At 37.7% G+C, this 26,762-nt stretch overlaps 1 protein-coding gene and 1 pseudogene across 18 annotated transcripts in view; one reads left to right on the top strand and one right to left on the bottom strand.

Annotated features, from left to right (window-relative positions):
• PDE4DIP (phosphodiesterase 4D interacting protein) overlaps window positions 1-26,762 on the bottom strand; it is a 181,160-nt gene that overhangs the window by 41,040 nt on the left and 113,358 nt on the right. For 11 of the 18 annotated variants that reach the window (XM_063106518.1, XM_063106508.1, XM_063106509.1 and 8 more), the window contains exons 20-27: window positions 24,845-24,936; window positions 20,738-20,854; window positions 20,377-20,514; window positions 19,288-19,400; window positions 17,972-18,099; window positions 7,620-7,708; window positions 1,949-2,181; window positions 326-424 (exon numbers count right to left, since the gene is read on the bottom strand). In XM_063106518.1, the coding sequence (XP_062962588.1) occupies window positions 326-424; window positions 1,949-2,181; window positions 7,620-7,708; window positions 17,972-18,099; window positions 19,288-19,400; window positions 20,377-20,514; window positions 20,738-20,854; window positions 24,845-24,936 (1,009 nt within the window). Of the gene's footprint in view, window positions 1-325; window positions 425-1,948; window positions 2,182-5,723; window positions 7,337-7,619; window positions 7,709-17,971; window positions 18,100-19,287; window positions 19,401-20,376; window positions 20,515-20,737; window positions 20,855-24,844; window positions 24,937-26,762 lie in introns of those variants that run through there. The other 7 variants (XM_063106512.1, XM_063106523.1, XM_063106517.1 and 4 more) reach the window with 2 other exon arrangements.
• Window positions 22,518-22,644, top strand: LOC134385443 (U2 spliceosomal RNA; annotated as a pseudogene).

Here is a 26,762-nt window from a genome sequence, read left to right as displayed (position 1 = left end):
CCTGTACTTCCACAGCTACTTGGTGGCAGCACCACCACTAAAAACCTTTTACTCAAGATACCCAGTCTAGTTTTCTTTATCTGTACCACACAGCCTCATATGTTTCAATTTTCAGTGGCCTCTGGAATAAACATGGGTACTTACATTGTTAAGAAAAAAATAAGAAGGATCTTGCCTGTAACAAATTTATTATTATGGATTCCACAGTTCTATTAATTATTATCAGTCAGTTTTAAACCACTGAATGATAAAGAGGGACCTAGAAACACAGAATAAATAAATAATACCAATCAGAACTATAATAAAAATGTACTTATATAATTACTTGCTGTATGGCTGGCTCATATGATAGGAGATAACCTTCATGAGAGCAGGAACTGTGTCTGTCCTGTTCATACTGTATCCCCAGTGCCAATGCAAGTGCCTGCCACATAAAACATTCATATTTGTTGTAGAAATAAAATTGATGAAACAACTAATCTTTTACCAAGACATTCAGATCCACCCTTTCTCCCCAACAAACCCTTTAGTAGGGTTGAGTGGAAGCAATAAAAAATATGGCCTTAACAAGGCAATTCACGTAACTTCTTTGAGTCTCAGTCTCCTTTTATGTAAAACAAGGATTACACTTACCTAGTGGAGGTTAGTGGATGCTTAAATGATATTACATGTATGGTATGCTTAGCTCAGAGTCTGCAACAGAGAAATCATCAATCCCTGCTGTACTAGCTGCAGACCAGAGGAGTACCAACATCAGAATCCCATGAGGTGCTTGTTAAAAAGTTATAGAGCTACGACCTATGAATTTACATTTTAAGTTCCACAGGTGATTCTTAAGCATACAAAACTGAGAACCACTGAATTAGGAGAGACAAAGGAAATGGGCAATTCACAACCTGAAGTATCAGCAGTTGGCTATGTACCTAGGTTGGATTTCTCAGAATCCTGAAGTCTTGGAACCTAGAGCAGAGCTTGTCTGGTGTGATTTGGGGAAGAAAATTCTTTAGGACATGGGACACAGACTATCTATTAGACAGCTTCTCAATGGAGAAAAAGGAGGCAGAAAATTTACCAAAATTGGGATGTAGAAGGGAGAGAAGGGGCACATACAGGGTCTAGCCACAGACTATTTTGTAATCTTGAGCAAGTCACTTGGAACTTTCTAGGACTGAGTTCCTCTTCAAATGCTAACATAATTCAGGCAAGTTTAAATGGCATGTCATATGGAGGGAAACAATAGGGCATGAATTAGAAGTTGTACATCTGCACAACTGTACTCTAAACAACAAGCCACGATGATTATGGCCCTCAGGGGTGAATGAATAATTGGATTAGCTCAATAGTATCAGCATTTTCCCCAAGCATCTTTTTAAAAAAAGCCATTAAAGACAGAGTGGCCAGTCTAGCCAATGAATCAGCTATTTGTCATTTTTGTAAAGTTAATAAGGCAGCAAATATGATTAAAATTACTATTCCATGATTCAAGGATGCATGCTTCCTAGAGACAGCTGAGTAGAGATGGGGGACCTCTATTTAAATCCTCCTCCCTCATGGACTGTTCTATTTCTGTATACATCAGTGAAACATCTTAGGTAGCAGGAGATTCCTTATATGTTACAGTCAATTCAAAAGAATATTATCAGTCATACAACTAGCAGGTTTCTACCCATGATTCTCATATGAGTATGTATGATGGGCATATGGGCAATAATAATGGGCATTATTATATTGAATTAAGACCAGATTTATTTGAATAACAAAAGGTGATTATCATTACCCAATATAATTAACTTTCCTCTAAAGAATGTGTAGCATTAACTCATGGAGCCTGGGATGTGGACTTACTAGTCCTGTGGAAGCACTAATGCCTTAGTTGCAGCAAGGCAAGTCCCTTGTCTATGGTGCCTCATGATCAGCAGGCTCCCCTGCTCTCGGAAAAATGTCCTACCTGATGTGGGACACAGAGGAGAATCCTGCTTCCTCAATTTGAGCCTTTAGCTCCTTCAGTTCCCCCTCAGCTTTTCTCTTCTCCTCTAAGTGCTGGTGGAGCTCAGCCCTCAGATGGAGCATTTCCTCCTGAAGACACCTGTTACTGTCCCCTCCTTTTGGAGAAGAAGGGGGAAGAGATATATTCTGGGTCTCCATAGTTGCCAGACTTTTCTCCAAAGCCACCTTGATGAGCTGAAAGAAAATCATGGTTTAAAGAAATTAGGTTATTAAAGAGGATACAATAGGAACATGAGATCTCAAACGCAGCCTCTAATGGGAACAAAAAAAAGGCAGACCTAAACAAACTCCCACCAAGGACTTCCTTAGCATAAGGGCACTGGAGACTGGTTTGGGTAGGGAGAACACACCAAGTAAACAAGGGGAACGGCTGCCATGGGGAAGTAGAGGAGAATCCAGAGATTAGTGAGGGGAAAAAAAAAATACAAGCACATAAAAAATTAAAAACAAATGCAAACAAATGAGGTTTAAACAGGACTGGAGCGTGTGGGTGCAATGATTCTTCTCTTCCTGAGGGGATAGAGTTCCCCAAGAGTCTTCTCACAAGTCGGGAAGTTAATCAGCTCCACAATACTTAAGTTGTTGACTGCAAAGATCATGGCTCAAGATACCAGGGCTCAATGCCTAAGGCTCTATCTGTAACTCAGACTCCGAAGAGGATGAATGAGAGAGGTCTCAAGGTACTCAGGAAATAGTCTGCAGTCATAGTCACAGAATTAGAATAATGGTGGAGCTACAGGTAAGACAATGCAAGCTTAATTTCATTGGCAGCAGAAGAATAACACCCTATAAATACTGAGAGGTTGAGGTAAAGCCACCCTGCCCAGCCGCCAATTTCACTTTTTGGTTATTATCCTTGTGCCAATGCTGTCAGCCAAACTCTGTAAAACTCTAAGCATGTGAGAAAAAAACAAGGCAGAAACAATTTCCAAACGCCTTTCTTTTTCTTGAAGTTACTCCTCAATGTTTCAATGGAAGCAGATCTTATGGTTTTTCTTCAAATGAGAATTTGACTTTTAGATCTTATTGTTCATTTTGGGCTCCTCTCCAGTATTTTCCCATGCTTTTAAAAGTATAGAAATTAAAATCTAAGTATGATAATCTAATTGCCATATGACTAATTATTTCAGTACAAGGATTTCCTGCCTATCTGTCCAATATTAATCATATTACATTCCAATGTCATGTTGGCTTTTTTTTGTCCTCTCAGCCTTTTTGGGTTTTACACACTTAACTTCTGGTCAATTTTGACCTCTCTATTTTCCACCCTTCCCCCACAGCTACTTCTGGGTCATGTTTTCTTTTATCTCTATGAACATTATGATTTAGTTTCTTTTTTTCTTTTTTGGCAGCTGGCAGGTACATAAACATTACGACTTATATTTGTCACTTATAAATTCATTCTGGCTATACAGAATCCTTTCCGCACTATCAAAGTAGTCAAAATATTTGATGTGCTTGCTATTGGAGTAAGCAGGACTGAAGCCATGTTGGGACCTAAAACTGCCTGGGCTGCAAAGGGGGGAGCATTTTAAAAAGGATAGTTTTTTTCTCTCCACTCTTTCTTCCCATGCCCTGACTTTCTTATCTCACTCGCTAAGTAGGAAAACAAGGCCAAGAAGCTAATTAGTACTTTGCAAAGCTAAAAGTTCTTTCTTTGAAGATTCGTAGAGTTTTGAGAAATGATCAAGGCCAAATGACCGAAGTTGATCTTGGGCACCAGCCAAGTACACTGGCGCAAATCAAAATCTTGCAGGGTCCTGAGGTAACAGTGAAGCTGAGAACAGAAACCAGACGAGACCTTGGTGAGATCTTGTACCTGACCCATAGAAACGGACCCTCATAACTCACATCTCCTCTCCTGCTTTTCACCTCCCACATTCCATTCCCTCAACTCTTCCTTTAAAAGACCCCTCTGTAAATCTACATCTTTGAGATGGGACAGGCTACCATCTCCTTCGGCTGAATACATCTGCTTTTCTAACACCAGCCATGTGACTTCTGTTTTTTTCTTTCCTTTTCAAGGGGGTGGGCAGCTGGACCTGAGTCTGGTAACAGTGCCTCTCCATAAATCATGTAGTGGCCACCTGATAAAGGATGATTTGTAAAATTAGTTATATGCTTTATACCTTCACTCAGGTTACCAAAATATTGAAGCAAACAGGGTCCAGAGCAGCTTATATGAATCAATGATTGATAGAGCTACTTGGTTTGGTTCAAAGCCATTGACTTTTGCTATTCCCTATAACAAAGCATGGCAAAACCTAGGCCACAGGTCTGTGGTGGGGTTGATTCATAGCATGCATGTGCAATGGTGTTTCATAGCCTAGCAGTTGAGGTTGTGAAGAGATGTGCATCCATGTCAAAGAAGAAAGAGATCCACAGACACAGCCAGTCAATTCCTAAGCATCCAATCCCACCTGGAGTTTGTGAGCCCGAGATTTGGTAGGCTCCTGGGAATGTCTGTCTCTAAGACTCTACAGCCAGGCTTAGTTAGGCTGGTGGCCATCTCCTCATGTGCCATCAAGCATTTGTGACAAAAGGGGGACTGGATAAAGCCACTTTTGGAAGTTTATAAGTCCACCTCTTGTTTAAACTATGGGATATTATCTTTTTATATAAACTCTTTCCAACTAACAACTAAAAGGAGCATTGCCATGAGCCTTGAATATGGGCACAACATTTATTCTTTTCTAAACCTTAGTGGTTCTTTCTGCTTTAAAATGTTTAACAAAGTCTACCTATTTTTTTATTCCTTTTTAAAAATTATTGATTATGCATATTCATGGGGTACAAAGCTGTCCATCACCACCTGTGTCCACGATGTGATCAGAACAATACTATCAGTATGCCCATTACCACAAATTGCCATTATTCCCATGTCCATCACCCAACCCCTCCCCGACCTCCTTCCCCCTCCTCACTTCCACCCCTGGCAACCCTAGATATGTTCTCTCCCTCTGAGAGTCCAAAGCACAACTGTGGTCTTTCTTTCTTTTCTTTCTCTCTCTTTCTTTCTCTCTCTCTGTCTGTCTCTCTTTCTCTCTCATTCTTTTTTATGGCTGAGTAGTAGTTCACAGTGTATGTATACCACATTTTCCTTATCCAGTAGTCCACTGATGGACATTTAGGTTGGTTCCATCTTGGCTATTGTAAATAGAGCTATGATGAACATGGCAGTGCACGCCTCCCTTCAACATGATGATTCCCATTCCTTTGGGTATATACCTAGAAGTGAGATTACTGGATCATATGGCAGATCTATCTGTTTTCCATAGTGGCTGTACTAATGGAAAACAGTGTAAGAGAGTTCCCCTCTCTCCACATCTTTGTCAGCATTTGTTATTCTCAGTCTTTTTGATTACAGCCAGTCTAACTGTGATGAGATGCTTTCTCAACGTGATTTTAATTTGCATTTCCCTGATGATAAGTGATGTTGAGCATTTTTTAAGTACCTGTTGGCCATCTGAATGTCTTCCTTTGAAAAATGTCTATTCAGCTCCCACATGTATGTTATCCTGTTCTATTTGTTTCAGTATAACTATTTTCTTTAAAAAGAAAAAATTATGACCCATGAAATGTTAATACCAGGAGGACCTTCAAGAATAAAGTTTATCTTCCAAGAACACAACAAGAAGGAGCTCAGATCCTAATCTTACGGGACCATTTTCCTGGAAACAAGCAAACAAATTTTTGACAATCTGGACACAAAACAGTTATGGCAAAGCAAGCTTTATTTAATTGGTAGCAGGAGAGTCACAACCTCAAACTCCAGAAAAGATGAAGTAAATTTACAATGATTTCACACACCAAAGTTTTTCCTATCCAAAGCTGAAGGCTGATTTTCAAGGAAAGGTGGTAGAAAGAAAAATGGTGCCAAGAGAGTCTTCATCCAACAGACATAAACTTTACCATGAGTCAAGAGCTGATCATTTGCTAATTCACAATTATACTAAGTATCTCCTGTGCCAAGTAATATGGCAAGCATTGTGAGGGAAATACAAATGCCACAACTTAAAAGTTCATTTCAGATTGGAATGACCTTCTCACAGTGGGCTCTGGCCGTATGCTCCATGCTAGGCTACAGGAAAGAAGGCTGAGGAAGAATTGACTTTATAAACCAGTTTGCCTAAAACTGAGAATTAGGGCAAAGGACTTGCACTACCAGGGATAGTTTAGAGCATGTCAATCAGAATCAGACTCTCCTCAGATCTCTGTCCTGTTCATTTATTCTGAAGTTAATCCTGCTCCACAGTTGCTATAACCATCAGTAACCAGCTGACACCCCAATCTAGCTCTGTCTTAGAGTGGGCATTTGTTCATCCTGCAGAACCCTTTCTCTCACCCAAGATCCTCAATGAAATCAGGGAGTGAGGGGCAGTGGTATACATAATTAAAGTCACAACCATTGGATAGGAGGACTCAGAAGAAGCTGTTTAAGCAAAAGGAGAAGTGGAGCTCATGCAAGAACTCAAGGGAGAAGTGACGGTATGGCCAGAGCAACAAAAAGGGGATCTTGGTAGAAGGTAAAGAAACTGTTGGAAGACGTGAAGTATCCCAGACAACTATTCATGTCCTCAAGAGCAAAAGACTATGCCAAATCCTGTAAGATTTGGGGAATGCTCACTTGGGCTCTTTTGGTTCATTAGATTTCTCCTTTTTTATGCAGGAGATGTAGAGACAGACCCAGCAAGCTTCATTTCCCCTACAGTTTTCCTAATAGCCTCAAGAAAGCTGTCACTGGAAAAGGCCCACTACTTTTGCAGAAGGATATCTACCAATGATCCACTTTCTTCATAACAGCTTAGAGAATCATAAGCATGGTCCATCTAGGAGATGTGATTGCCAAATGCCACTGGGCAAGGTGGAGACCCATAGGAGTTCCAATGAGTACTGTGGAAATACTATCAGTGACTTAATCTCTGAGGTCCAGGACATTCATTTTGGCTTGCAAACATGCTGGTTACACCTTCACTGATGGTGGATGGGAACAGCGTTTCAGTCCAAGTTCTGAGGTTTGACAGACAGGGGCTTACTGTTGAAGTGCCATCTGCTGGTCATTGACTTGTCATGACCTGGGTGGTTTGTCAGGTTGCAGCAAAGTTCTCTCGTATAATGAGATTTCACCGAGAAAGAGCCCTGCTTTGGAAGCATTCTGATCCTCCTGGAGTTTCTCAGAGAACATTCTCCCCAAGCAGGTCCTATGCCCTGCCACCTCCCCATGCAGCCCTTCGATGACTCCCTGCCTTCTGTGGTGTGTTTCAGCTACAAAAGGCCAAGAGTGGAAGTGTCCATTGTCTTGTAAGTAAAAATTCTTCTGAAGTTATTGCTATGGAGAGTAAATAGGAGCAAAGATGGGTAGGAGGGGGAAGGAAGCAGAAGAAACGAAAGTAGTAAAAACAAAAGGGTGGATTAAAGAGAAAAACAGAGTAAGGATATGTGTTGCAGAGGCAGCTGGGAAGCTCGGGGAGGAGAAGAGGAAGACTGGGAATTGGTTTATATAAAAAGTTATCTTCTCACTTTAGGTCCACAAGGGCCGCAGGAGACCATCAGACCTCAGAAGGGCTGTGTGCCTTCCACCCTGGGAACCCCAAAACCTGACACTGACTTACTTGCTGGTGGCTATTGTGTGCAGCCTCCTCCTCAATACTGTCTGTGAACTCAGTGCTTGCATCTTCAGTGTCATCCCCTGCAGCTGCACCTGGAAGTAAGTCCAGAAGAGAAAGGTGATTCCCTTCACCTTTGAAAGGTAATTCCTGGCTTCCAGACAGCAGGTAAAATTACACTCTTCTGCCATCCACCTCTGATTTCTTCCTTTCCCCATATGCACAGTCCCCTAGGCAGCAGGGCCAGAAGGGAGGCAGAAACAAGCCTTCTCCTTGTATCACTGATACTTTTTTACACTCAAGCCTAAGTCTCAAAACAAGCTGGCTTTCACTGCACAGACCTATACCTAAGAAGCCAACTGTCAGATAGAGTGGTTATTCCTCTCTATTTCAAGAAAGCCTGGATTATTGCCTGTTCTGTCACTGACTGGCTAGGTACAACTTTCTCTTCTGCAACACGTGCCAAGCATGACTAACCTTTTTCCCACCACTGAGTACTGAGAGGATCCCTCATTTCCTGAGGATTAGGACAGCACTACTCCTCTCACAGTTTTCCATTGTTGGGATTAGTTGTGCATAAAGTGGCAATCTCTTCGAGGAACTCCTGTCTGGGGATCCTATGACCTATAGAGGTTCAGGTTTAGTCAAGATCCAAGGCACAGAATGTTTCAGGTGTTTGCTAATTCCTTCCTCTAACCTCCCTTCCTCCCCATCTCTCCCAAACTCTTGTTCAATGCCAACATCATTTGCCTGAAGGATTTCTTTCACTGTTTTGTCCAAATGAGATTTATTCCATCCTTTCATTCCCTGAAGATAGACAGTCACCCCACAGCACAAATATCTACACGCTGCTCTAAAGTAGCTGCAGTTTGTGGTCTGCACAAAAGTCCAGGGCAGTGCTGACCAATAGAACCTTCTACAATGATGACAATGTTCTATGCCTAGGTAGTCTAGTATGGTAGACACTAGCCACATGTAGCTGTTGAGCACTTGAAATGTGGCTACTGTAACTTAAGAACTAAATTTTTTATTTAATTTTATGTAATTAATTTATATTTAAATAGCCACTTGTGGCCAGTGGCTTCCGTATTAACAGCACAAATCTAGGGCAATTCTTTCTCTTTCCATTGGTTTGAGTAAAAGACTACCCATACAATTTTAGATCAAGAACTATGGCTCACATTACTGATTTTTTTTGAAAGCATAGGAATTTTTCATGGTTAATTCATTTGAACACCAAGAAAATGTACTGTGACCCACAGAACCTGCTCAAGTTAGAGAATCTCAAGATCTAGTTGTGGCCCTGGCCTTGGCAACCATCCTGTTAAAACTCCTCTTCTGACCACTGAATAACAAGGTCCTCAAAGAGATTAGGTGGCTTGTCCAAGGTTACACAGCTAGTCCTCAGACTAGCTATGCCAAGAAGTCTCTAGACTGTTAGACAGGAACCACTTTTTCTTCTGGTGACAAATCAAGTCTTTATCTTTGCTTCTTCCTCCAAGACCAAAGAACCTACTCCTGAGCTCAGACATCCATGAATGATAGGCTCTGTGTGGATAATGAGCATTCACTACCCTCTGCAGATGAGGTGAACAGGGGCAATTAACATCTACATTCCATTTCTTGGCATCTGCAAGTTCTTGCCAGAGTATTTGCAATGGCTCAGGCTGATCTCATCAAAGTATTAAGAGGTAGCAAGCACGCTGTCCTAACAGCTTAAGTTCCCTGATCTTCCCTGTGAATGTTGCATTAACTTTGGACCAAGGCAAGGTTCTATTCAGCTAAGTCCTGCTCACAAGGAGGCAACTTTACCCAGTCAGCATCTTTAGATATCCATGGCAGACAGTGTAAATTCTGTAGTAGGAATTTCCAATACTTACTTTTTCAAACCAGCCCCAGAACCATCTCACTCAAGGTGCTGGTTGAGTAGTAGTAAATGAACACACTCCCTATGCTTTGGCTGCTTTGGAAACTCACTGAACCCAGCATGTTAATTCACCTGAGAACATCCATATCATATTAGACTTACTTTGGAAAATCTTTCCCTGTACAACAGTAGAGATCACAATTTTTTTTTTCCTGCAAAGAAAATGAACTGTCCCGCTCAATGACAGATTATGAAAACATACTTTTCACATTGTTTTCCTTTTGAGCACTGGACTAAAGAAGGATCCTACGGTTGAAGAAAGCTCAGCTCTACGAGGTCAGGATCCTCATCCCCACGCCGTTCTTGGTGGGTTATAGAGCCATGCTGGGCCCACATCCCAAGATAATTCTGTACTAGGTTCCAGGAGTGGTTAAGTGAAGATTAGAAAGGATGACTGTCACTGGTTTTGAAAGGTTTTTATCTAACACTTTTTGCCCTCCACTTACCTTTGTAGAACTTTCTGATGCCACATCTGCATTTCTAGATAATGCTCCCTCTTTAATTCATTCTGGGACAAGATGCCATGGTTCTGACTTCATCAGGAATTAAATGGAGACAAAGGAAGAATGCTCATCTTGTCCCAACACTCTACTACATAAGGGTTTCGCTTTTTTTCCCCTTTCTCCTTTTTCGTTTATTTTTTAAGCTACTTTATAGTCTGTCGTACTTCCTTATGGCAGCCTTAAGGGTTGCTCAGACTTTTACCAATTTGACTAGAATGCTGAAAACTTTTTTTGAGTGTTTGAAGATAGAAAAAAGCTAAAATTTTTAAATAGAAAATATGGGAATGAGTAAATTATCTCACACAAGATCCTATATAAAAGTTTACATTAGATATCCCTCTTTCTGTTAACATTTCTATTTTGTTAATAAGTGACAATAAAAAACTTCCCTTTTGTGGGGGTACCCTTTTCTAAGCTTTTATGAGGCAACAAAACACTATCTTCAGAACTAACTGGAATACTTTAAATTTCTAAGTTAAATTAAAGGTACCTGTACTTTTATTTTATATTGATAAATCCTCTGCTTATTTTTAATAAAATATAAAATAAAATAGTCTGCTATCTTTAGATTCTCTGAAAGCTAAGAATCTGTTCATTCAAAGTTAACTTGTTTCTACAAGATTAAGTTTTACATGTTACACTGGCAATTTTATTAAAAACTTTTATTTGAGACTTCAAAAGAAGTTTTCAAGTTGTGGTTCTTGGAAGTTTCTAGGCTTTGAGCCACACAAAATGGAGGTGATACCAAAATGTCCCTTATTTAGATTTAGAGAATTATTTTCTACCAGCCATCTGATTCTACAAAGTACACAGAAATAAAATAAGCCTCTAAAATATAACATGATAAAATCCCTGGGTGAAAATTTAAGCATTATACAAATATAAGATATTCATATCACTGAAGCAAAAAATGCAAACATTTGTAGAACTTTTTAAGTTAAGGATGGCACAAGAACATGGACTCTGGAGCCAGACTGTGTAGGTATGAATTCTGCTTTTGTCACTAGTTATGTGACTATAGGCAAGTTATAACCTTTCTGTAATTCAGTTTCCTTATTTATCAAGGTTAATAGTACTATGCACTCCACACAGTTTTTGAGAACCTTAAAGGGTTTGCTGATTTTGAAGTGGTTAGTACAGCTCGGCACACAGTGTGTACTCAGTAAATATTACTCCTAAAACAAAATTTTTATTATTGGTGGCGGTGGTGGTAAACTGAAGTGGTCCATGGGCTGAAAAGTTGAGCACTGAAAAAACTGAAGGCCACAGAACCTATCTATAGTCAGCAGAAGGAAGTTTTATACCTGATGTTATTAACTGGATGATCTTTACTGATTCTACCTGCACTTCACTTCTGATTACCTGTTTCCCTCAGCAGGAGGCTTGAGATATACTCTTTGCTCTCCCTCCTTCACAGGAGAGTTGAAAAACATAGAGCTGTCAGTAAAGCAGGATGAACTCTGAATAGGAGCTTTACAAGCAGGATTTATCATCGTTAAATTATAACTACCTTAAAACTCCGCCATGAATAAGCCTTAGAGGGAAACCCATGAAGTGTCATTTTAATTCTTTAATAATGAGTCCAAACTGGGTGGGTTCAAGATCATTTTCCCCAAGTTCTACTCTGTAGTCATTATTACTTCCTCTTTAAGGCATTCACATAGGAGCAACAGAAAGGTAGTAATATTTTCCCATATTGTTACTTAGAAGATAGCAGAGGTCATATACTACTAATTTTGAAATGGGATTTGAAGAGCTAAAACTTTACAGCATGAATCAGTTTGCAGTGCCAAATGTTCTTTCCCTTGGTGCCAGGCTCTTGTGCCACAGGTCCTCTAGGGCTCATCTCACTTTCACTCCCAGGCACGCTGCCATGTATGTGCTCATTATAAGAACTCTCACATTTTCATGTCACGAGCCAACTATTGCTGGCTTTAATATTATAATGTTACATGAGAAGATCAAAGAAAAAAGACCTCCTATCAAACTGCAATTCCACCTGCATCCATTCCGTTCAGGACCATGAGGAACCTTTAAGATTCCACAAAGTCCTCCATAGCTTCTGCTGAGAAATAAAATTCTTTGTCTAGACAGATTCTAATCTTGGAAGAGCTACAGTAGAAAATCGCTGTCTGCAGTCAAGCCCCTGTACGGTGTATCTTTGTCTTCTCAATTGCAATATCTCTTAAGGAGCCTAGATGGGCTTCCAGCTTGCATGTTATTCAGAAAACAGGTGTTTTAAGTGTCTTAAAAAGACGAAATCATAATCTAAAGCACTTTTAGGGGTATGAAATCTCACTAGGTTTCTGAAAACAGTTTCTACTTTTTCAAAAGGGTAATTATTCAATAAAACTAGAGTCACCTCTCTTTAGGCTACCAGGACATGTGTAAATTAGGACTGTCCTGGGAAGAGTAGGACATATGACCACTGTACCCATTCTGTAATGTCATAATTCTATAACGTCAAGGAATTCTTCCTGCTCATGGTCTCTCTTTTCCTCAAAGAACAAAAGAAGCAGACTTTTCTAGGAACATTTAAAGAGACAGCACCATCCACCATAAGAACTGGCTCCTCAAATCTCTGTCCTGTTTTCTATTACTCCCCTTCAGCAAGGAGAGAAAGGGTTATCAAGGTAAAGTAGCCCACTTCACATCTCTGGGGAACGTGCAATGCTATTTCTTTAGTCTCATTTCTTTGGGAAGAAAAATTCAGGTTTCTTCTTCCTTCCTTTATACTCATTCCACAGAGCCTTACTTTGACTTGGAACTTTAGTACAATGAGCAATAGACTGATTCTCCTATAAGGGGGAGGAAAAAAAAAAAAAGATATGAGCATTCTCTACTTCTTTTCTCATAGATCTTTTAAGAATGAAAGCAAGTAGTTACTGTTGGCCTTTGAAGGTTTTATTGGATCAGTAACAATTTTTTGAGTCTCATCTAAAGTAGCTGAAATTCTAACACTTATGTATTAAAAAGTACACTTTCGATTTCAGCAGAAATATTAACACAGTTTAACAGCACACTGTCATGAAGAAATAAACTTTCAGAGAATAATATACAGCTTATTTTGGTGGGGAATAGTCCTGGAAATAATTCCATGACAAGTTTCTAATCGTTTAACATGTCACTTCCTCCTTCATCTGAAGTTATGAGTCACTTTAATTTTTCTCAACAGCCCACAAAGTTTTAAGAGATAAAAGCAAGTAAAACTGCTTTTATTACCAAACTATAATACTTCATGGAAACAGAAAGAAATTCATGATTTAGAAAATACACTTGTATACACATATGCCTCTAAAGTTTATAGATTAAGAGAGAGGTATCTTATAGCAATAATTCTGATAACTGCAAATATAAGTACTGCATACTAGTGTTATATATTAAAAGCAAATCTACAGCATTTGCTAGACAATTATGAGTTCAAGGGAACAAGGAAGCCAATTTGTCTCATGTACTTAACACCTCTACTCTTCATATTATTTTAGATCAAACATTTTCTGATGTTGCTGAACTTTCTATTTTATCCTTCCAGCTTTAGGAGTAGGAAACCAGCATGATAAAGATTTGTATTTCTGAAATTTGGCTTTAAACAACAAGAAAGGGCAAGTGACACAAAAAATATTAATATATCACTTTATAAATTTAATTATTCTTATTTGAAATCTGGTAAAATTAGTATTGTCAGCTCTACAGTTTTGTGTTTCCCTTCCATTTCCCATTCTTTGTTGGAGGCAAATTACAATGCTAATTTTTTATTTGGGAAACTCATCCTGGCTGATGTGATTATATGGAAAGAAAATGAGGACTTATTTTCTGTCAATACTCAGACTATTAAACGCAACATACTTGTTTTCTCATAATAAAATTTTTTAACAAAGCTATTGCTGCAAATGGTGACAGTGGCTTAAATCCACATTCCAAAATGTACTAAGACTCAAAAACTATTACCCTGCAGAAATCACCAACATATTTTCCTATTGACTCAGTCATTCTGTTTTTTATTATTAGGTTGCTGTATACGAGCTCCACATTTCTAGCTGTTCTTTCTACGGTACAAATGGTTCTATACTACCAAAGGGAGAAAGAGCTCCCTGAGCTTTAACCCTAAGAGAAATGAGAGAAAATAATCTACATGCTTGCATCTCATAGGATGTTAGTATCTTTAAAAGAAAACTAATTTCATTTATTCTACCATTAGTACAATTTCCACAAGTTAAGATGGAAGCTGGACTTTAAGTGTGTGGGTTACTAATATTTTTTTGTAACTTCATGGGAAGTTTGTCACTTTTCCCTGCAGGACATTGGCTGCAGACCTGCAGAATACTACCTGAGGCCATAGTTTGAGGCAACTTGAGTTTTTCAGGGATGTGGGATGTGAAGACTCTGTGACTCTTTCATACAAAAAGACCATGAAGCCAGAATACTGTGACTTTATCCTAACAACAGGAACTAGAGCTATGGGAACTAAAAGAAAGCAAAGATATTAACGTATTGTTCTCTCTAAAGGTTACAGTCCAAAGTAAGGTGACTTTAGGTAGGTCAACCTTTTATTTTTCAAAGAAAGGAACAATTTTTAGTGTAATCTAATTTTCCTTCTTGTAATCAGAAAACTCCAGATCCAGTGGAAGACCAAAGTAAAGAGAAATCAATTTTCCTGAACTATTATGAAGCTATGAGCCAAACTTCTCATGACCCAGACACTGAATTAGGAGCACAAATAATCATAAAAATGATACATCTCTTATGGATATTTGCCACAGAAGTCACTTATGTAAACACTGTGCAAGTAGAATGCATAAAGGAACTTCTAAGGAAACTACTTCTTGTGGCTAGAATCTAATACTTTACACAGGTTAAGATTTTCTTGATCCTTAATAGATCTCTTTCTACATATGTAATTGAAAAATCTTTAAAAAACATGAACAAGGAAAAGTGTACTTTCCCCTAAGGAGTAGAGATACTAAAAATATTGCTGCTGCCCATACGTGAATGAAGAGAAGTGGATATGAAGGAAGGTTGGGGGTTGTGGGGGAGATAAAAGAGTACACCCTATCAAAATAAAAGGCTCACATATTAAAACAGACCAATCATACCTTTTAAGAAAAGTTGTAACTTTGCTACCTAGCTAAAAAAGAGAACAGCATACAGATGATGATTAACAGGAGACGCTAACAATCATCAGATTTCAATAATATAGTTTAAACCTACAATAGAAAAGAGTTCAGGGGAAATGTCTGTCATAAGGAATTCCATTTCACTCATTAAATAAATCCTTTTGGAAGTCCTTTTCAACCCTATAGTTCAAAAACTACAGACTTCATCTATCCTGACCTCTTACAACCATTACTTTGTATATTTGCTATCATTCAAAAAGGAGATATGAGATAAATGAAATCTGTCAATATAGATTTTTCTTAATTTAAGTTCAATGCTTCCAATTAAGCCCGGCCTAAGTAAAAAATTTACATTATTTTTATTTCAAGACTTTTTTATTCAAGCACAAAGTTCTATAAGCATATGATGCTTTATCTAAAATTATTGTAATGTTGAAAAATGGCTGACAGAAGTAGAAAAACACAGTAAGAAAGTCTGTGCTCCTGGAGAATGGAATATCATAGCACACTAAATATGATTATGTGATGTGTCCAATCACAGCATCACCTGTGAGTTAGACAAAACTCATCAGAATTGTGTTCTTTAATCAGATGTGAAATTATCACACAAAATTGTTAGACCAGCAAGCTCTCTCCAGCTAGCACTGTTTGCAAGTCTCATTCTAGCTATCAAGACCAGAAAGTTAGCACTAGATTTTAGTCATATTTATGGTATCAAGACCAATCTCTTAATTTTTCCATCTACTCTTCTACCCTTCTATCAACCTACCCTTCTTGGAAGTTGGTAGCAGAAGTAGTTGTTAACATAAATTACTGTGATTACCATGGGCCATCAGAACCCAAGAATCAACCATGATTGAATCTCAACAGCAGATGTAGAAGGAAAGATATTTCTCAAATGCCTTGTTGTAATGACACAACAAACTACTCTTTGATGGGTTGGTATTTATATAGTTCAATTAACCTCCTCCTTACTTCTGGAAAATTACAAATAGTTTTGTGCAGAAAAGGATCTCTTAAAATTGGGAGACTAAGAAAAGTGGACGGTTCTGCTTACACTTCCTATCTCTTTCCTTAAATGACTTGTTTTTGCTCTAAAAGCCATTAAAACTGGAATGGCATATCCATTAGGAGGAAGGCCTACGGCTATCAATATTTTGCAACCTACTTTAATCAGAAGATTCCAGGTGTTTCTCCGGCAGAACATTTTTCCCTAACCACTTTAGTTTGACTGATGCTCTGTTATAGGCACAGCTAAGGTTACAAAAACTTGGATGGAATTTAAAATGCAAGCCATGTCAACACATGAATGTGAAACAAATAAAGTGTCATGTAAAAAATGTAAAAAAAAAAAAAAAAAGAAAAATCACTGTGCTCCACATAGTTTAGACGGGGCAGTCAGTCACATTTGTGGTGCTAGAAAGCCTCAATCCCACTTCCCTCAATTCCAAGTGTAATGTAACTGAAATCTCAGCTTCTAATCTAGGGTACTTATATCCAGCAGAAATAAGAAACCTCATAGTGTCGAACCCACAAACCTCCAAAGTGATCTTGGTTACTTTTCATACCCTTCACACTTAAGACACCAGAAATACAATCTCCAGCACCCTCTTCTTTATACCTGTCATGTTGCCACAAGAAAGCACTGAGATAATGACTAAAACCTATGAATATAAATCTGCAACATTTCTTTCTATTCACTCACTCCAAAGCCTGAAGCCTATTAGTTATTTTTTTTTAATTTTTGGTGGCTGGCCAGTGCAGGGATCAAACCCTTGACCTTGGTGTTATTGGCACTATGCTATTACTTATTTTAATATGTAGAAATGTATATACAATAGTGAAAAATAAGACTTCATCTACTGTCACTACCAAATGGAAGTATAGAAGTGGTATTCTCCTTTCACTATAATGAGTTATCTGGTGAAATACTGAATTTAAAGGGGGACATTACATTTGAAATTATCTTTGTACACAGAGAACTCTGACTATGGAAGATCTTTCTTGAACTCATGTTCTAATTAAACAGTGTGCCTTTGGTTTAAAGGAACCTGAAGAAATCAATGAAGAAAAATTTTTAAATAGAATTTAACCTGCATCTAATCTAATTTCACCTGTGTCATTCAATAATCAACTCCAAAACAATATTAGAAGTAGAGGTTTGCTATAAACACTTTAGTAATTTTTGCCTCTGCTCTTTAACTTGGCCTGCCCTACTATTACACTACTACTCTCCTGATTTTCATTACTTTCTGGTAAGACTTCTACCAGTTTTGCAAAGTCATTCTTATAGACTTTCAATCTCTTTCTCTCATCTTGAAGCTTCTATTGATCAAAAAACTGCTCTCAAAGAGCAGGAGTTGACTGAATGGCAAAAATAATACACACGCATGCATTTATGACATAATATGGAACATGTGAAATGGATTGTGAAAGCGGGGGAGGAATAAACTTTATTGGCCCATAGAAGGGATAAGGGAATGAGAAGGAGGGGCTGGGAAAAGAAATGAATATGGGTGGAAAAACTAAAATGGTATGATTCAAAATGTGCAAATACACTTTGTAATCTCCACCATTCAATTTAGGGATAGATATGTACAGTGAGATACAGATAGGCTAAAGTGAGTTTCATTTTGTAGTTGATGCTACTTGTACCAGTTCTGTAATTAGTAAGTCACCATTTAGTTCTGTCAAAGTCAGGCAAAGCTCTCTCTGGTTAGTGTAAACAAGGTTTTCCATCCTGGGCTGCAGTCTGACCCTCCAGTGCTCAGAAGGCATGCTTGTGACGAACTCTCACACTTTCCAGTTCCCCACCTCCAATGGCGGCCAGGGTCTCCAGCCTGCTTAAACGCTCCAGGCTTCTTCCAAGAACTTCTTCTAGCCGACCGCGTAACACTTGGGCCCCATCCAGTTCCACCTGCAGAGTTCGGTCTCTCTCAGAGCTAATTAAACATGCCACATGGAAGGAAAATGGATTAGCCATCAACTGTAATGAATCCACATATGCTTCCAAAGGGCCATCAATGCCACTCTGAGCCATGAGATTTTCTAAAGTAATTGTTCTCCAGGACACAATAAATGAATGTCGTCTTTGTTGTGGCATTTGTGTTCACTGCTGGTAGATTAGCAAGGTCTGCTCCTTTCTTTAAAGTTTGACCCTTTATGCTAGATTCTGGGCCAATCAGTTCCTAAGAGTTATCTCACAACCTTATAGCTCACATAAGAGAAATTTCATTACTTGACTAAGAGCTTTAGTTTCTGAAAAACTAAAACTCAGGAAAAATGAAATATAAACTGAAGCAAAACTGAGCCAAGTAGGACTGCTACTGAAGATATTTCTCATTTGTTACCAAACTTGACAATGCTCAGAAAAGGAATTCAGTTCACAAAGACTTTAAAGATCCAGAAGTTCTTTAAAAAGTAATACAATCAAGTGGTCCTATCATACCCTTCATTTTCCTGAGGTAGAAAGAAAACGTGTTTAAAACACAACAATAAACTGGAAGAAAATGAATAGTAAAAACATAAAAATTGTGAAACAGAAAAAGGGGCTAGGAGGAAAGACAAAATGAGGAAAAAATGAAGGGAATATAAAATGAACCAAAAAGACATGTGTGACCAAAAATCAAGAGACAAAAGAAAAAATATTCATCATGATGGTAATCACAGATCCCGGGGTAATGTTAAGCCATCACAATGAATATATTTTCTTCAGTGATATTCAATGAATATCAGTGCCCTTTATAGCCTTACTTTTATAATAGAATAGCCTTTAACAGAACATGAAGCAGAAAAAGGAAAGGAACATACACTGAGTGCTTACTATATGCATGTTTTAGACATCTACCCTGTCTTCTCATCTAATCTTTGCAATAGCTATGTAAAATAGGCACTGTTCCTGACTTAAGATTTAGACACCGAGGCTCAGAGCAATCCACACAACAAATAGAGCAATACACACAAAAAATGATAAAGAGGATAGCCCCAGTAATTGTCCCTGCTTTCTTTTTCTCCTCTCTTTGGTATTGTAATCATCTGCACTTAATGAAGAATAAAAGGATTAAATGGAATAAAAATTAAATAAAAATTTAAAAATTAAACAATAAAAGGAAAAAGAGTCACTCTCTTACCTCTCTGGATGGGCATGGAACTTCACCAGACTGCTATAGAGCTGTCTCTCTGCTTGTAAGGCCTCATTAAGCCGACTCCGTTCATCCACCAGTCCTTCTAGCATCAGTAGCAACTGAGGACAGAAGAGAAAAGCAATATGCAAATGGAAAAGTGAGACATGAAGCCACAGTTAATCTTGAGAAAGTGACAAAAAGAATGTATCAACAGTTACTATGACTAAAAATGCCCACTATCTTATTACTTAAGCTTTTTACAGTATTTTACAGTTTTCAAATCAATGACAAATTCACTAATGTTTTACCTTTGAAACCCTGTAAGACAGAATTAAAACATGGGAGCAAGAAGAAAAAGCCAGAACTGTAGGATAGAGACTAGGAAAAAGAGGTGAGAGAGAAAAAAAGGACAGGTGAAAGGACTTATTAGTATTCTTCATTCATTCAATAGATATTTATTTAGCACCTTCTATGTGACAGTCTCTGTTTCTGGGAAAAAATTTTCTATCAAGTGTGGGGAGAAGACATTCATCAACCACAGACACGTGTCACTGTGAGCTGTAACAAGTGCTATAAAGATGATGACCTACGATAATGTACATCCTTAGATGCATCTAAGGTAGAGTTAAAAGCCAGATTGGAGTGAGATGAGTAGTTAGTGAGATGATAATGGAGACAGGAAGTGTAGGCAAGTAAGTCTTTCTGAAAAGCTTCGCACTGAAGAAAGGTTAGACACGGGGTAGTAGCTACAAAGGAATTTGGGGCAGAGGCAAGGTTTCTTTTCTTTTTTAAATAGGAGAGATCTGAACATGGTTAGATGCAAATAAGAAGGATTCAGTTAAGAGGGAGGTGACTTATGATGAGAGTGAGCGATAACTGACGCTATGTGTCCAAAAAGAACTTCTGCTTCTCTCAGAACTACTCGTGTCAGAAAGACACATCTATGGCTACTACTGACCACAGTAGGAAACTTTAGAGCACAGATTCTCTATGAAATATCATCAACTGATCCCTTCGTAACTATTTGAGACTGACAACTTTTCCATTGTTTATTTCACAGTAAAAAGAAATAAAATTTGTAGTCCAATAACTTACCTGTTGTCTTCGGTTTCCTGAAACTTCTTGATTCTGGGATTCTACTGAAGCAACCTTTTCCCGAAGAAGTAAGACTTCTTGGGTCAGGCGCTCCATAGCTGGTACATCTTCAGGATCAACCAGTTGCATTTGCAGGTCCTAGAAGTTAAAAAATAAACAAAGATATTAAAATAGTAATAAAAATTCTATTCAACAGAAGAGCAAGAAAACAAACACTCTTGATTAGTCTGCTATACTTTCAAGTGAAATACTGATAAGCATGGGAGGAGGAACTCAATGTATTCAAATACTGTTTGAAGATGCCCTACAGGTATTCTGAGCTGCAAACATTTCCAATCGTCTTTAAAAAGCTTTGAGAGACCTTTATGAGGTCTTCTTTAATTTGTATGTTCCTGGTCAGGGACTCCATATCGGCAGCTTGCACCTGTAGCTCTTCTTCTTGCACAGCCATCATAGACTGTAGAGCAGAAAGTTCCATCTGTGAAGAGAAAAAATCCTGAAGTTAATGGCCAGAGAAAACAATATGTGTCACATTTACATTTTAACACTGAGGCAAATACTTTTCCACATCCTATCACTATCAGCCAGTATTGCAAGAGAAAACTAGAACATGAATAAGGCTCTACTCGATCAAATCAATAAACCACACAGTGCGGTACCAAAGGATGTTTTATGGGAAGATGTAATAGTGGTTTTTAATGATATCCTCCACTTTAGTTAACACCATAAAACACATCAAATTCATTTAATTAATGAATTTATTATGATGCTTAAAAAGTTGGTCACCATTAGCAGAAGCAAGACTAAAGTTTTTCTTTATGTAAGTACTTTGGCTAATAGATAAAAAATGACAGAATTAGAGTATCTCCTTTTGTAACCCTTAATGGATAAAGCATCAAGTAGTAACACAACTGCTAACATCACAACAGATAACCAAACATTACATGTCTCCTGATGGAAAAACACACCATCAACTATGAAGAAATCTTACCAACAGTTAGCACTGCATGATCTCAACTTTCAGTGTTGTACCCTCTATGTTTCCTCACCAGAAAAATGACAGAAATATTTGATTATGACAAAGTCCGTTAAAAATCATGGTAATAACCATAGCTGCTAGCATTTAGGGGGTGTTTACTATGTCTCAGGCATTATAAGAAATGCACTGCATGATTTAACCTTTTTAACAAACCTAGTGATCTGGCTCCTGCCTACTTCTCCCACTTCAATATCTTCCATTTTACTCCTTACTCATGACTCTTAGGCACTCTAGACTTCTTCTGCTCTAGGAACATCAGACTTTCTCTGGACTCAGGGCCTGTACACCTGTTACTTCCTATACCTGAAATACCTTTCCCAGGCTGCTTCTTTGCCATCCTTAGGTCCCACCTTACATGGTCATCTGTTCAAAGGAGCCTTCTTTGGCAACCCTATCCAAGGAGGCCCCCATTCATGTTACTTTTCATTGTTTTTCTAATATTACTTATTATTATCTGTAATTATAATTTATAATAATGATATTATTTGTTTGTTTACTGTCTATATCTCCTCACTAGAAATTAATTACATAGCACCAGGCACCTTGTTGATTCTGTTTACTATCTCATCCCCAGTACTACACCTTGCTTAGAGAAGGAACCCATATATCTGATGAATAAATGAATGAATGAATCCTCACAAAAATCTTATAGGATAACTACTCTTCAATTTAAAGGTGAAATGACTTCTACTACTCAATGTACAGATGAAGTAATTGAGGCTAAGAAAATTAAGAAACTTATTTGAAATTCAGAACGTGAACTCAGGGAAGCAGACTGAGAGCCATTAGGCTACAATGTCTTTCCTACAAATACTGCCATTCCATATAGCTTTTATGGTAATGGCAAATGATTTTAAGTAAACCTTTTTAATAAGTATTTTAAGATAATTCAAAAAACTAGGTGTGACACGTAAAAGAAAGCAGCACCTCTTTCCTTAAACACATAAAATTTATGTTATAAGCAATAAAAACTTTACTTATGCCATGCTGGCCAGCCACCAGAAAAAAAATTTTACTTATGTATCTTCTAATTCCATCAATGCTCACAGTATCATTGTGTGGGCTCATGATGATTTATAACTATACAAAGTTATTTGATCGCATCGCTTCTCGGCCTTTTGGCTAAGATCAAGTGTAGTATCTGTTCTTATCAGTTTAATAACTAAGTTATTTGATGGTTCTGGGCTACTACTGTGGAATATCAGAAGAAAATGCTTCTCCTAACATTTCCTTCCGCATTGAAGGAGCTCAGTATTGTAACCCCTGGCCATTCCCCACCCTTTTACTCACTCAGCCCCACTCAAGTAGAAATTATCTTAATAGTACTAATGTAAGAATAAACCAGGCATGCTTGAATAAGCTCCACCCTTCCTCTGCTTGGGAAACAGCTGCCAGCAGGAAGCCTGTTTTCACTACTGCTTTCCCAAGGGCAGGCTCTTCCCCACCACCACCAGGCCTGCCTAGGCCCACTGCTGCCTGTGACTGGGTAGCTAAGTCTATCTAATTCTGGGCATTGGCTAGCAGGACGACTTAGCTCCTGCATTAAGTTCTCTACCTAAGCCTTTGTCATAAAGTTGATAAAATATCAAACTATTTGCCACTACTTTGTTTTATTTCTCAATTTGTTCAGATCTTGGGTATGGAAAAAAGGGGTGCTATTTATTGGGCCTTCTTCAGAGACCTCTGTCATTACATATCCAGGTTATTTGTTCCATTGAGGAAAAAGGAAAACATAAGGAAAACATTACTGAAGTATGATAAAGGTCTGCAGTCAGACATGAATTTCAAATCCCAGCATAATCTCCTTGACAAGGGATTTAAACTGAGACTGTTTCCTCATCTGTAAAATGGGACTAATATCTACTGTTTTCAGGGCTACATGAGAATCAGAAAAAATGTATTTTAAGTGCCTGACACATAGCAGGGAATCTGTGAATGGTAACTACTATTCTTCCTCTTCCTACTACTATCTCAAGACAGTGGGAGGAATGTTTAGAAATATGGGAAAATCTACATGGCTTTTGGTAAATACCTAATATCAGAGAGAATGTGATAATGAATATATATGGCATTGGACTTAGAGGTGAGTAGTTGATTAAGGATACGTAAAGGTAAGAAAAACTAAATATCACTCACTCAAAATATCCATTCACAGGCATTACAATTTTATGATCCTGAAAACAGGACAAAACCAAAAAGTATCATTACTCTGCATTTGGTATACATAAGAAAAACAGGAATACTAAGTGGAAACTAAAATATCTGACATGAACAATCAGATAATGGCTAAGGCAGAACCAAAAAAAAGGGAGAGGAGGAAGTAGGGGATTTTTAAAACTGGTATTTTTAAGATCCCACACACTTTCATATCCTCGAAACTAACTGAGTTAGTTATAACATGAATCTGTTTGAAAAGAGATATGGTAATTAAATCAAGAGGTACAATAAGATAATTCCATCACAAATATAAATACAAGTTTTATATTACAGATCTCATTATGACAAAGAGGTAGAACAAAACTGAGGAGCTATACAGACTAGCTAGCTAAACTTAATTTAGGAAACTATGCCACTAACTGATCTTCTAAAATAGATGCCACAATAATATAATAAGTTTTTAGTTTTAGTCTATAACTCTGTGCTGTGACCCTAATATTTCTTCTATGTCATAGCTGGACATGCAATTGCCTATACAGGGAAGGCAGACGGGAAGGGATTCTGTAAGGCTGACAGGACTCATCTAAGAATATTGATGAAAATTCTTTTGCTAGAAAGAGTTAAAGCATAAGGTGGAAAAAATTACTTGCTCCAGGAAATGACTTCTAGGGAGTATCTGGAGTCACAAAAGACTTGTGTTTGAATCTTAGCTTTGGCATTTATCAATTACAGGACTATTCCATACCCCTGTGTTAAAAAAATCAGTGTTTCAGTTTCTTCATCTGTAAAATAAGGCAAATACAATTTATTTTGTATAGAGTAGTGAGCATTAGTGCTAATTTAAGTACCTAGCACAGTGCATTGCATATAATGAATGAGTACTCAGTAAACACTGATCATACTCAAATTTCTCATTTCACATTTCTAAAACTAATTTCATGGGTCTGATGTCATAATTCTAAGCAGCAATTATCTAGCACTTCCTTTTTTCACAAGTGCTTTACAAATTATTTATTCCAGTTAGCAATGGGTAGAGAAAGCTGTGCTGTTTCAGTACTTAAAAAGTTTTAATAGTCCACATTGTAAAAACAAGAGCATCTTGTCAAGATAATGTACATATAAAGCAATTTATCTTTTTCTCCAAAAAGAAAAAAGGTATACCTTGCATTTGGACTCAGATATTATAATTGGGTAATTGTACTCTTTTAAATATAAACTATTTTGAAAAAAAAAGAAAGGAATTTAGAAATTTGGCTTGACTAGAAAACTCACCTGACTTTCTCTTTCTTTTTTAGCCATGAGTTCAAGTTCCTCTTTGGCATTACTCAGTTCTTTTTCCAGACCTGCAACTGTGTCCAAGTCTCCTAAAATGAATACATAGTGCTAGTTTTAGTCAGTATTAACATAACATAATCTCTGCTGCCTCATTTCTGTGGAATTTACTCTGAGGACACATTCCAACAATAAAATAATATATAGAAGCACAGACTGTTCTTTGCAGGATTATTTGTAATAGCCAAATACTACAATCAGCCTACATGCTATAAAAGAAAGAGTGAATAAACTATAGTACATTCGCACAAGTGAGTACCATGTACAGCTGTTAAAAAAAAAAAAAAGGAAGATCTTTATAAACTTATATGGAGTGATTTTGAAAATGTTAAGTAAAACAAGCTAGATGAAAAAGAATACATCTAATTTAATATTTTTTTTAATTAGGAAAAGGGCGAAATAAAAACATACATACACATCACATATACACATACAATTCATTGACTTATTTTTGCAAAAAGATACACAGGAAGGATAACCTAGAAATGAAATTGGTTACCTTCAGGAGATGAGTGGAAACAGGAGAGAAGGGAAATAGGAAAATAGATGGGACTTCCGAAAATACCTTTCCGTATATTTGAGTTTTGAGCTGTGTTAACGTTTAATTTTTAATGTGTAAGTTAGTTTGACAATAATGGGGGAGAAAAGGCCTAAAACTGAATACTTACATAAATAAATGAACCTATATAGCAAACAGATAATATAACCACCCAGAAGGTAATAAAAAAATTAATCAAGGCTGGCCGGTTAGCTCAGTTGGTTAGTGTGGTGTTCTCAACACTAAGGTCAAGGGTTTGGACTCATACTGGCAATCCGGAAAAAAAAAAAAAAAAAAATTAAAATTAATCCAAATAAGTTTTGAACTCAGTACTTTAACTGCATAACCTCTGTGGGAAATATCCTAAGGATAAAAAGAACTACAAAAAAAATCTTAAACATTACTTAATAGATTTATTGTTGACAGTGGTATTCATGTAGTAATTCTGAAGCTAGTTTCACATATTATAGTATTGTGCAAACGTGTAAATATTTTGAAATATGCTAAAGTTACAGGTAACAGGTCTCTCAGTGTTGGGAGAAGGGAAATACAAATACAAATGAGAGAAAGAAAGAACCTGTGTTGTTACATTGGAATTAGAGGAATAAGTATCAAATCCTCATTCATATACACACATACTTTTTTAAAAAAATTCAATGTTAGCTCTGTTCACTTAAAAGGGCTGTTATGGGTTGAACATTTGTCCCCTCCAAAGCTCATGTTGGAAGCTTCATTCCCAATATGGCAGTGTTGAAAGCTGAGACCTTTAAGAGGTGACTGGATCATGAGGACTATGTGTTACGAATGAATTAATCCATTCATGGAGTAATGGGTTAATGGTTTAATGAGTTATCATGAGTGTGGACTGGTGGCTTTAAAGGAGAGCAGTGAGCACGTAAAAACACTCTTCTCCCTCCTCACCATGTGACACCCTGGGTCACCCTGTGACACCCTGGGACTCTAGAAACTCCCTACCAAGAAGGCCCTCATCAGATGTGTCCTCTGAACCATGGACTTCTCAGCAACCAAAACTATAAGAAATAAATCTTATTTCTTTATAAACTATCCACCTTCAGGAATTCTATTATTGGTGACAATAAACAGACTAACACAAGGGCCTAGAAGCAAATAATGTCCATGTGACAATGAATACAGCTTGTACCCAGATCTTAGTTGCTAAATGCCATCACCCACTAAAATGAACCAGGTAGCCCCTGGGCGTAAGGCTTCAGGGCTGAGGCAGGTAAAATAAAAGGGGATCACAACACCTTACTGTGAAAGAAACTATGGAAGTGCTCAAAAACTGATGGAGAAATAGAA

The sequence above is a fragment of the Cynocephalus volans genome, chromosome 8 (assembly GCF_027409185.1).
Source record: "Cynocephalus volans isolate mCynVol1 chromosome 8, mCynVol1.pri, whole genome shotgun sequence".
NCBI lineage: Eukaryota > Metazoa > Chordata > Mammalia > Dermoptera > Cynocephalidae > Cynocephalus > Cynocephalus volans.
The sequence above is the reverse complement of the archived record's forward strand: the minus strand, read 5'-3'. Positions and strand labels throughout refer to the sequence as shown.